This window comes from Synchiropus splendidus, chromosome 9 (assembly GCF_027744825.2).
Source record: "Synchiropus splendidus isolate RoL2022-P1 chromosome 9, RoL_Sspl_1.0, whole genome shotgun sequence".
NCBI lineage: Eukaryota > Metazoa > Chordata > Actinopteri > Syngnathiformes > Callionymidae > Synchiropus > Synchiropus splendidus.
The window spans coordinates 9,647,380-9,659,446 of record NC_071342.1 but is presented as its reverse complement, the minus strand read 5'-3'; the positions used below and the strand labels follow the sequence as shown (position 1 = coordinate 9,659,446).

The window sequence follows — 12,067 nt, the reverse complement described above, 5'->3', positions numbered from 1 at the left end:
GCAAATGAAGATAATGCTGCAGATTTACTGGTCTGATGAATGTTAACTGTCCATCATAATGGGAGATGGCATCTGGATTAATATTTATCTTTGAGTGCCACATCATCAGTCTCTCTCGCCCTGCAGGCACTTGCCTTACTGACCTGCTTAGCTAGCTGGTTTGGATTTGGATTTGTGTTTGGCTGCTGTTCAAACTCGGCTTATCTACTCCAGGATTTGCACTGACCGCTGGCTTCTCGCACTCTCTGTGTGTCAGTGTAATGTTCGATGGTGTTTTAAGCAGGTTGTTTGTGCACCGGAACATATGTCAGCATGTCTCGTCTGTTTGTGAGGAATAAATCTGTGTCTGCACCTGGAAACCTGTGGGGATGTTGGCACTCACACCTGTTGGTTGTATTGTCCATGGATGACTTTCACTCACGCCAAGACAACCTTCACAGGTGGAGAACTCCACCCTGAGCTCCAAGAGTGCTGCCCTCATGGCCCAGAACGCCCAGCTCCAGAGCCAGCAGAGCAGCGTAGAGGGTGAAAGAGACGGGGCTGTGAGGGAGAAGGAGGAGGTCAGATCCACGTACGAGATGCTCCTCAGAGATCATGAGAAGCTGGCTGCCCTCCACGAGAGGCAGGCGGTGGAATATGAGGCTCTGATTGGGAAGCACGGGGGCCTGAAGAGCTCTCACAAGAGCTTGGAGCAGCAGCACAGAGACCTGGAGGACAAGTGAGTACAGAAATCACTCTGATGTAGGACACGATTTTACATCATTGTGCGTCTTCTGATGCCTTCAGGCACAAGCTGCTGCTGCAGAAGAAGAGTGACTTGGAGGATCTGGAGAAGAACCTCAAGGATCAGCAGGAAAAAATGGCTTTAGAGAACCAAACGCACCAATCCACCGCTGACCAGTGCAAGCAGCTCAAAGAGGAAAACGACAGGTAACATCATGTTCATGCTTTGAGTTGGTGAGGTATCTCAACCTGACTGATCCACAGACTGAACACAACATATCGTCAGCTGATGAAGGACAACGAGAGTCTTCAGCTGGACCACAAGAATATTAAGAGCCAGCTGAACAGCGCCAAGCTAGATCAGACCAAGCTGGAAGCCGAGTTCTCCAAACTGAAGGAGCAGTACCAGCAGCTGGACATCACCTCCACGAAACTGACCAACCAGTGTGAGCTGTTGAGCCAACTGAAGGGGAACCTGGAGGAGGAGAACCGTCACTTGCTGGACCAGATCCAGACTCTTATGCTGCAGAACCGCACACTGCTGGAACAGACCATGGAGAGCAAAGACCTGTTCCACGTCGAGCAGAGACAGTACATGTAAGGTTCCTCACTCGTCCTCTGAACTTGGATGAAGCACACAGACAGTAATAATGGTGTTCTTCAGTGACAAGCTGAATGAGCTCCGGAGGCAGAAGGAGAAGCTGGAGGAGAAGATCATGGACCAGTACAAGTTCTACGACCCGTCACCACCTCGCAGGTGCAAAATAATTTTTGTCTGTAACTCACATTTCTTGACAGAAAGCATGGTTGTGGTAGTTATCAACATAGTCTCATAAATATAAACTTTTTTTAGGCGTGGCAACTGGATCACTCTCAAAATGAGGAAGCTGATCAAACCCAAGAGCCGCGAGAGGATGCGCTCTCTGACGCTGACCCCGTCCCGCTCCGAGTTGGCCGATGGTTTCTTGTCCTTCCCAGACAGCCAGGACAACTCATCAGTGGGCTCCGGCTCCAATTCTCTGGACGACACCCTCACACAGAAGAGAAGCAGCAGTGAGTCAGGAACACACACTCATGCAGGATTCTGTGATCACTGAATGACTGAAGTGCGAGTGGTCCGCCGCGTTTCTTTCCCTCCCCTAACTGGTCCTTCACTTCTGTCTCTCTCTTTGCGAAAGGGAGGCGAGGGCGTCAGCCCCATGCACAAGTGCAGGGTTCCAGCAACGGTATGCTGCGGATGGTGTGGGTGGGCGGGGAGTGTGACCCGACTGTCACGTCTCTTGGGGCATGTTTTCGTGAGTTCATTGTCTGTGTCGGTGGGTAATCTTTAGAGATGAAGGCTGAGCTGCACAGAACAGAAAAGCTGGTTGTTACGAGATGCACTTCAACAAAAGTGTATCTCCTGCGGTCATGATCCATGTTTCAACCCTCTGATCTGTGCAGCTCCTCCAGTTAACAACAGTTTAGCTCCATAACTATTAAATGGTGCATTTGGTAAACAGCACGCTCTGGTCTCTGTAGCTTACAACTACTTACACTCAGGAATGAAGAAAATAATTTTTTAAAGCTTAACACACATTTTTAATAGGTGCAGTTCCTCTTGCTGAAAGGGAACCTATTGATATATTTTGAATTGTTTATGGTTGTTCATCTAATAATGTCTGGATTTATTTGTTGACTAGCATCTGATTAGAAAGATTTCGTCCCTGCGATCTGCTTATTTGAGATAATACACTTGTATTTAATTACATAGACATAATAGATGTTAGGAATATAACACTGTCAAGTGCTTCTCAGACAACTGGCTAACTGGTGGCAAAGCATATTGGAATGTCTTTGTCACTAACTGGCTTGCATCCTGAAAGCGAGTTGCTTATTGTTTTCAAGTCGTGTGAGAAATGAGTGTTATGTAGCGCTTGGCTTTGTATAAAACATAAGAGTATGAGCTAGTTAAAATATATTTTGTTCATACGTGTTTGAAATGTAAAAAAACAAGTGCAAGTAAGTTATAATAGATGCAGTATTTTATTAGTGTTTTAAAAAGGTACATGAAATCACTCAAAAACTCTTGCACCCTTTAATATTCTCCATCCACTGTGTTTCATGTAGGCGTGGTGTGGTCTTGTGTACAGACTGACCGTGTGTGTGTGAGTGTGTCAATGTGCAAGAGCATTGGGATATTTTTTTTTAATCTTCATTGAGTGGACGGCCTGTGCCTTCTCTAAAGATGTTTCATGTAGATGTCCAGTGTCGCATTGGTCTTTGACCAGTTAGTGTTAAAAGTGTTTGCTCAGGGCATGAGCTGGCAGACACCAGGAAGAACCTGTCGTCACACCTTCTCATATGTTTCCAGTGCTTGTGTCTCTTCATTCCTCGTCTACTGTCCAGCCGTGCGTCCAGCGGGCGAGGTCTCTCCCCTGGCTCTCTATGTGAACATGTTAACAACATCCCTCTGTTCTGTTCCTTTCTCCCCCCCCCACCTCTACCCCGTCTGTCTCTGGCTGTGCACGGACAGCTATAAAAAGGTTGCCTTTCATGAGGAACAGATCCAAGGACAAAGACAAGGCCAAGGCCATCTACCGGCGCTCCATGTGTAAGACCTCTGTTAGCCGCCACACTAGCCCTCCTGCTCCTCTTCCTCACACCGTCAGTAGCGTGGTCACTGATGTTAGCAGACTGTAGTTCTGCTTCTCTGAAACTAATCGTAGGACTATTCTGACCGAGGGGTTCAATTACACTCAGTTCTTCTGACATCAGTGATACACTCATCTATATATTTCTCAATCCTGCCTTGTGTTTGCCGCCTCCACTTGTGTTCCAGTCTCCACTCTCTTTTTAGTGGAAAAAACACTGAAAAATCCTTCAATATTCACTAACATGTCAACTCACTGTAGACTCTCTTGTAGTTAGTTTCTGTCCTGTTCTAGTCTTGTTTAGCAAAGAAATCAAGATGCAGTAGGCCTCTTTGCCGTGTGCCATTTGGTTTCATTATTTTGGGTGGATGCAGAGTAAAAGTTTGTGTGTTGATGTGTGTATGAAAGCATTTGTCTTCCATGCAGCCGTGGGGTGTTTGCTCCCATCTATCGTGATTGTATAACTTTAATCACTGCCGACCACGCTCACCACGGAGGACTTGAAATTCAGCCTCGAATCTCTCTCTCATCTCTCCATCTGTCTGTCGATAGAGCTGCATTTCAGATCTTTTCCTCAGACTGGGTCACCTTGTCTGCCGTATGCTTGTGCCGGATCGCGGCTCTGCTTGTCTTCATGCTTCTCGACTGTCGTCATGTACTGTGTGCACGGACAGCAACTTTTTTTTTAAGCTTCAGACTGTTGAACTAAGGGGTGTCTGCAGGTCCTTACAAGTGTTTACAAAGCAGTAACCACAAGTCATATTGGACATAGATAAGCAGTATGTTCCATGTATTATATTTTGATTTTTAAAAAAGTCTTTCAAATGCTTGTAAAGCTTATACCTGTAGACACCCAGATGCTCAAGTAATCGTGAACGGCATGCATCTTGATTTGGAGTGGGTGAGAGGTCGACACCTTGTATTAGAATTCATTTACATTCGTATTAAACACTAATGCAACCCTTCATATTTACCAACTAATATGGAACTAGGAAAGCACTCACATTTACGGACATAATGTGTTTTTTTTAATCTCGATTTTATTGCTTTGCAACTATGTTTTTCCTACAATTTGACGCCTCTTTTTAGCACGATGAGCAAAATGGGACAGCAGGTGGCAGTAGCGTGCTAACACTTGCCCGATAGAAAAACAGACGGTTGTGCGAAGAAGAAAGTGTCAACTTTCTCTGCGCATAATCCTTTGAGTGGTTCGTGTTTAAAAGTAGTTCCGAACGTCACCAAGATGTAATCAAATCTTCTTTCCGCCAGATTTGTTCTTAGGTTTTTTAATAATTTAACAGTCGGACAAACTCAAAAAAACTCAGTTCCGTAGCGGATTTTGTGAGGAGTTAAACAATTTTACAGAGTTCCCGGACATGACGCCACGCATCCCCGAACTCTCTGGCATCCTGAAATCTGTCTGGATAAATCTGTTATTGAAACGAATAGAAAACCTTTGGAACTATTCATTAATCTTTATGAAATAACCCAAAGTAAAGGCGTGACATGAAGTGGCCAATTTAAAACATCCACGCTCATCAGTCCTTAACAGACATTGATCTTTGGCGATTGTGTAGTTGACTGAAGTGTATGCTCCTGCAAAATATACAGTCAATAGATGGTTGATTATAATCAGAGCCAATAGCATCACAGTGACCCATGTAGTTTAGAGTTGAATGGTTTGTGTTCCGTCTTAACTTCCTTCCTTCTGTCCACCAGCCATGAACGACCTGCTGCAGACCATGGGGGTGGCAGGGGGTCCCGTGACCCAGTGGGCGGGCAGCAGTGAGAATCTGGAGGGCGACGCCGGAGAGGGTGGTGTGAGCGGAGGGAGACGACGCAGCGGTCAACGCATGAAAGAGCTGGCCTTCTCCACCAACGCTATCGACTGTGCAACTCTCACACTGCCTTCTGCTGGACGCAGCCGGGCCAAACACCGGCTTCAGGTCAAAGGTGAAGGTCAATGGATGCAGGAGTCTTCTGTATCTGCTGGTGAACAATGTCAGTAAGTGCTTCTTCTGTGACAGACAACGTCTCGTGCGAGGACATCACTGGCAACTCGGATGATCCTAAGAGCCAAGGTAGGATAATAGCGTCTGTCCCTCTTATTAAAATGAAGTCCTCTTTATAACAGCGACCCCCTTCCTTTGAGATGAGTCCGATCTGGAGCTGTGTGGGATCAAGCTGGATAAACTTTATTCCCAGTTTAGAACCCAATCCAGGACCCTTAATCTCTGGCCCGCTCACAATTCAGCAGATCTGTGCTGCTCAAGTGAACGTGACCTAGTTATCGATTCACAATCCTTAAGCTTCGTCTTCACTTTCTCCAAGGATGGAAGCTGTTATGCATTCGCTGGCTCGATGGAGACGTGTGTTTAGGAATGTCATACTTCAGCTGGCGTAAATGTAGTATGTTGAAGGGGAAAATTCAAATGTGTGTGGTATGAGAGGAGTAATGTTCGTGGAATAATTTAAATTAGGTGCAGTTAGCTGCATTATTTTCAGGCTAACTGGTCAAAATATATGCAATGGGAGATGTGGTATTTGGATAAAACTTTCATCCCACAGAAAAAAAATGTTGGGAGTGAAAAGTGATGCATGTTTTTCCATGTACATATGTGATTCTGGGAGTGCTGTAATGGCAAACAGCCAAGGGGTGTTGAACTGCATGTCAGACCATCCGAGCTGTTGATGTACTTCACGATAAAAGTCGCTTCCTGATATCGCTTGTGTGAGACTCTGCTGATGAGTTCCTGCTTGCATTAAGAAATCAATGAAGTCCATCACGTTCAAGAGCTTTCGGCAAATGGAGGAAACTGAAGTGGCAGTTAAAGCTCATGAAACTCTGCCCTGTTCACCACTCTGTCTAGACACAGATGCTCGAGTTATGATCATACAATATTGAATCGCTTTTGCTCTCTTTTTTTACCTGAAAAACTACACAACAATTGAAGTAGTTGCTGTTTGTTTTGATGTCTGTCACAACTCCACTATTTCCCGCCCTCCTTTGTGTCTCTTGACGCCATATTGTGGCAGCAAACTGGCTCCGATCCACTTTTACCACCGTCCTGTCTGGCACTGATCCCCTCTTCTTTCTTCCTGCCTGTCTGCTGCCATCTGCTGACCCAGCGGGAGACCTCCTCGCAAACTGTCCCGAGTCCCCGCATGTCCCAGTGTTTGTTATTAATCTGCGTGTTTGTGTGTCTTCCCTCTCGCCCCTCGCTCAGCCTCCAGACCCTCCAGTCTCCATAGCAACAGGACAACCAGTAGCAATAGTAACAATAACTCCCACCTCACCTCCCCTCTGGAGGGCAAAGGTATGCTCTCCCTCTCTTTCCTTTCCTTGTTCTTCTCCTGACTCCTGCTCAGATTAAGATAATGTGCCTCATGTCTGGACGCTTTTTCATTATCTGTAGTTTCACTGGAAACACGCTTTCTAAAGCAGTAGATAAAATTAGAATGTTATTTTTAATATTGAAAAAGACAGTCTGTACTGCTTTTGCCAAGATGCCACCTCACAGGTGTCTGTCCCGCAGGAACCCTGAACGGCAGCTTGAGCCGACCCCACAGCGAGAGCAGCGGCGAGTTCAGCCTCAGTCTGGACCAGGACGTCTGGTCCAGCAGCGGCAGCAGCCCGGTGCAGCAGCCCACCTTGTCCCGCTCGTCCCACCAGAGCCCCCTGCAGCTGCGCCGCTCCCTGGACCCGTCCAGCGTCTCGGGAACGCCCGGACAAACCCAGATCCGGAAGACTGGGTCTCCAGGCAGCGAGGTGCTTTCCCTTCAACAGTTTTTAGACGAGGGTATCGATCCTGCCGAGGTGAGCGTCCCTCTGTGACCTCAGAGATTTTTTTCATTTTACAGCTGATCCAGAATCCAGATTGGGTCACAGATTTTTATTTTATTATGGAGACTGTTCTGCCGACATATTAAAACTATATGTTCATTAAGAACTCAGCCACTCCGTCATTGGCTGGGTAACAGTTCCAGTTGGACTCGGAAATTCCCAGTCGCCCGACTTCCAAAAAAAGTCGGAGAATTCTCACCACACCCAATATGCAATCCAAGATGGCCTCTAAACGTAAACATAGGAAGTAGGAGTTTTGAATCAATGAGACCCGCCTGCGGTTGACAAGGTGCGCTTGTTTTCCGACCTCAATAACTGGCACGTCTCGTTCCCAGATATGACTGCCATCATGACATGTCTGTTTCACTAGTTGCTAGAGATCGAAAGTCCCGGCTGGACTCGTGAGACCCGCCTGATTTTGAAAGAGGTCCACTGAAAGCTTCAGGTCTTGACTCGAGACTTTTCTCTCATCTGCAGTCCGGCAGCCAGGAGAACCTCACCGTGGACTCCCCCCGACTCTCGACGTCCTCTGAGCATGCTCAGAAGGAACGCCCGGCCACCAAGGCCCGGGGAATCCTGCGCTCCTCCAGTGGGAGGGCGGCTCCGGTTAGCTCCGATCGTCCGCCGCGACAGGCGGGACGTCCCACCCTGCGGAAGGCGGAGAGCACCCGGGTCCGAGGCTCCGTCCCCATGCGCTCCAGTCTGTCCACGCAGGGCAAAGCCACGTCGGTGTCGGAGCGTCTGGACTCGGCTTCGTCCACGCTGCCTCGGGCCAGCAGCGTCATCTCCACCGCCGAGGGCAGCACCCGCCGCACCAGCATCCACGACCTGCTGTCCAAGGACCAGCGCCAGCCGGTGTCCGTCGATGCCTCTCCGCCCAGCAAGTCTGGGCCCCGGTCCCAGTCCAGTGAGTACAGCAGCAGAGGCCCCCACCCCGCCTCCGTCCCCCTGCCCAAGTCGCTCAGCTTACCCTGCCACAGCCTGGACGACCCCGACCTGTCCACCCTCGAGTCCTTCCTGGGCCCTTCCTTCACTGTCGAGTCCATGCTCATGGACTCCATCTTCAGCGAGCCCTCGGGCCCAAACCTCCCCTACCTGTCCCTTAACCCCGCCCTGGTCAGTAACATCAGCGGACCCCCTGTCACAAACAAACCTGCCCCCACCCTAAATCAAAGCCCACAAGGGCAAAGCGGTCCAGACTGCGCGAACAATTCGGACGAGCCCCTCGGCCCAGACGACGGACAGTCACTGTGGTACGAGTACGGGTGCGTGTGATTGACAGGGGGGGCGCGGGTCCGGGCTGGCTGAGACTTGGATGAAGACTCCTGCATGAGTTCATGTGTGGCGGGCTTCCGCTTGTACCTTTGAGTTCTCATTTCTGTTCTCTGACGGGACCTTTGGTGAACATTGTTGCTGTTGCTTCCATCAGAGACTATTATCTGTCGGGGTCACTCACTCTGTCGCCGTCTCGGGTCCAGATAATAGATCACTCCTCTCACCGGGCCACCTCCCCACCCCGGCTGCATGTCTCATCTCGATTGTTGTGCTCCAAATGGTTTCTTTCTTTTTTATTTTATTTCTATTATTCTTTTGTTTTGTCAATGTGTGTGTTTGTACACTGGTGCTGATGGGTTCTGGATGTTGGGTCTGACAAAAGTTGGGGTGACGGAATGATGAGGCCTCATTCACAAACTGGTGCAGCTGGCTGAGACCGCGAGGAAGCGCAGGAAGAGAAGATTCCTGATGTGTGCACGTCTCACACTCAATTGGTCACTGTTTTTTTGGAGGGATTTATTTCAAGCTCAAAACACTGAATTCTTAGTGAGACTTGTCAACAAAGGTTTGACTCCTCCCTTATTTCTGACAGAGTTTTGTCGACTTGTGTGTGGAAGACTCTCCTTTCAAAAATGTTCTTCTGTTTTTATCAGATTATTTCTAATAGTTTGGCCACATTATTCATATTTTCTATAACATTCTGAGACACTCATTCACTTATTGTGTCGTATTTGGGGGTGAATTCCGGCAGAGACTGTCAGAGCTGAAGGTGAATTTTTCTGTATTGTGAATGAGGCTGAAATCATTTCACGTGGAGCGGAAGCCTGGTGTTGCACAGAGACGCTGAACTTGGAGACGAGCACGACTCCCGTGCCGAGAACCGTGGAGGAATTGGATTATTTATTTCTGCAGCTTCTGTATTTCCACAGCGAGTGACCCCTTGCCTTTGTCCTGCAGATGTGGAGGGCAGGAAATCTAAAAGCAGGAGTGGGGAGCCCTGCTGACCCCCCACCCTCATCTATCTGCTACTGTGCTGTGAGCGCGTGGTGAGTGCTCCAGCCGGGGGGAGGGAGGGAGGGAGGGAGGGCGAGGTTTCCACAGGGAACCCAAACGTTGATGTAACAGATGTCGTCCATCCTGCTCTGCACTTGAGTCTCCTGCCTTGCTAAGCTGACCCCCCCCACACACGCACACGCACACACGTCCCCCTCACTGTCCGGTCCGTCACCCTGCTCTCTGTCCGGCCAAGTTGGCCGTAGTCAGCCGTGTCTGCATGACATATGGAGAGCTGTTGCTGTGTTTGGCTCCTCAAACCGCTGCCATTCCACTACGGTTTCAATTTAAAGCATATTGACCTTTCACCACCTCAGGATTGTAAATTCTCTATTGAGCATGATTGATGGTTGAGTCAAACTGCACTACCAATTCAGCGATACAATGAGAGTAATATTTGTGTTCTACTAGTGAAGGACCTCAAATGTAATAGTTTAAATACTAGAGTGCTTAAATTATGTACATTAAACCGTGTTAAATTGGATTTATTATTTGAGTTCATTCCTGTTGGAAAGTTCCTAGTTGATATTAAAGTGTTTAATTTATTTAGAGGAAATCCTGGAAATTCAGGGGTGTCGACCTGGAGTGATCGTGTTCTGGACGCTGGGAAATAGTGGAATTAAAGTAGACTTAAATGGAAGTTGGTTTCAGTTTCCAGAGAGCTCTTTCAGTGTTGACTCCTGTGTTCTGTCATTCTTAAGGTGGAATGTCTCAGTGTTGGTGAACTCAGAAAGTTTAGCGGTTTAATGCGTATAGTGTTACGTACATCGCGAAATTATTTATTCTCCTCGCCTACAAAAGTTCATTCACACAATTTCCCCCGTTTTAAGAATATACATGATCGGGCGAGCTGACGTTCTACTTCCGGGTGCGGCATTTTACTTTGAAGGGCTGAGAGCCGTTTTCCTTCGTCTCTGTAGGCTAAACATGCGCCGTTTAAAGTGAAACCGTAGTTGTGGATGTTTCTGCTTCCGGCTGCTTCCTTTAGCTGCATGGCTTCGGTGTCGCACTAAAATATGTCCCCCTCTAGTGACGGCGGACTGCTGCTTCCTGTCGTCCCTAACTCTGTTTCTCTGAAATGTACCGAGGTGTGTTGCATTCACACTCTATGGACTTTATTTCAAATGAATTGTATCATTAAGTCTTTTATTTACTTTCTTTTTTTTACAGTAGAGGAAAAGTTTTAGACATGAAATGAGTTTTTCAAAATAAAAGGTTTTAAATTTTACAATCTTTATAGAAAAATGTTATTTCTGAAACATTCCCTAAATCAAAACCAAAATCACCTTTACCAGGTGAAGTAAAGCTTCAGGGGAAAAAAAATTGAAATGAAATATCATTCATTTCAATTTTTTTTCCCCTGAAGCTTTACTTCACCTGTTTGAATCTGTTCTTGTAGCGGCAGGGTAGGTTTAGTTCTCGAGTGACTGTGGCACACCTCGGTGCAACTGTCTTCACCTCTTTAACCTTCTGTCTCTGCTCTTCCTGGTCTGTCGTCCTGGGCCTCAGGGAGGAAGTGGGATTCTGCTGGTGAGCGTCTGCAGTGAGAAAAGATTGTAACTCCCCCTTTTTTCTTCCTTCTTACTGAACTTTTATTCTGCGTGGAGAAAAGTCGTTTTGTTTTTCCTCCTTGAATCAAGGAAACCAGAGCGTTGGCCTGCCGTCCTTCTGCGAGACGGACTGTAAACATTAGCACTAGTGACTGAGGACTTAAAGATTCAAGTGCCAATGTGTAAGTGGACTTTGCGAGGCGAGGACTCGTCTTCTTGTTCGGCCCGGGCGTCGGGCGAGAGACTGCATGTCGACATAAACAATCTGCATGGAACAATCACCATTCTCCCTCCGTCCGGAGCCTCGTGGACGCCCACGCGTCTGGGATGTGAAGCCATGAGGCGACTGTGGAGGGAGAAGGTCACCAGAGACTCATCATTTGTCTCATCCTAGTCCCAGCTGTTAGAAATGGTTTAGTCAAAAGCACAACTTACTTCTGATCCTTAACTTTTGGGTGAACTTCCTATGACGATGATGAAGAAAGCCTCCTTTTCCACTTTTACATGATTCCATGTGATGTCATTAAAGATCATCAAAATAAACTGCGTCTTTTGTCTTGAAGCGTCTGCACGTTTGGAAATCATGAAAAGTTTTTTATTGAAGTAGATTTTCCATGTGATGTTTCATGGAGTTCATTTCTCTTCCTGCATTTTAGTTTTTAGAGTTTAACTCAGATACACATCATTTAGATTTTTTTTTTTTTGTAGTATACAGTGGTACCTCGGTTCTCGACCACAATCCATTCCAGATTTGTTCGAAATCTGAATCCCATAACAATTAATGGAAAAAGAAATAATGCGTTCCAAGCCTTAAAAGAGGCTTTTGTAGGAGTGAATGTAGAGTGTCTGCTGCAGGTGCGCTGTTCCTCTATGTGTGTGGCCGCTGCATGTGGGAGGGGTTGCTGAGTGAGTGACGTCTCTCCAGAAGTGAAGAGGTGCCCGGTGCGTGTCCAGCTCTGAATGTGCGCTTCAGTGCAGTTTGGCTGTGA

General features: G+C 47.3%; 1 protein-coding gene across 7 annotated transcripts in view; it reads left to right on the top strand.

Annotated features, from left to right (window-relative positions):
- Positions 1 to 11,743, top strand: part of ccdc88ab (coiled-coil domain containing 88Ab) — a 54,712-nt gene extending 42,969 nt beyond the window's left edge. For 2 of the 7 annotated variants that reach the window (XM_053874668.1, XM_053874674.1), the window contains 13 exons: positions 441 to 718; positions 787 to 930; positions 988 to 1,320; positions 1,388 to 1,480; positions 1,577 to 1,776; positions 1,902 to 1,949; positions 3,239 to 3,316; positions 5,076 to 5,309; positions 5,384 to 5,437; positions 6,584 to 6,673; positions 6,893 to 7,173; positions 7,678 to 9,521; positions 11,038 to 11,743. In XM_053874668.1, the coding sequence (XP_053730643.1) occupies positions 441 to 718; positions 787 to 930; positions 988 to 1,320; positions 1,388 to 1,480; positions 1,577 to 1,776; positions 1,902 to 1,949; positions 3,239 to 3,316; positions 5,076 to 5,309; positions 5,384 to 5,437; positions 6,584 to 6,673; positions 6,893 to 7,173; positions 7,678 to 8,475 (2,631 nt within the window). In that variant the 3' untranslated portion in view covers positions 8,476 to 9,521; positions 11,038 to 11,743. The remainder of the gene's footprint in view (positions 1 to 440; positions 719 to 786; positions 931 to 987; positions 1,321 to 1,387; positions 1,481 to 1,576; positions 1,777 to 1,901; positions 1,950 to 3,238; positions 3,317 to 5,075; positions 5,310 to 5,383; positions 5,438 to 6,583; positions 6,674 to 6,892; positions 7,174 to 7,677; positions 9,522 to 11,037) is intronic. The other 5 variants (XM_053874673.1, XM_053874670.1, XM_053874669.1 and 2 more) reach the window with 5 other exon arrangements.
- Positions 11,744 to 12,067: the final 324 nt, after the last annotated feature.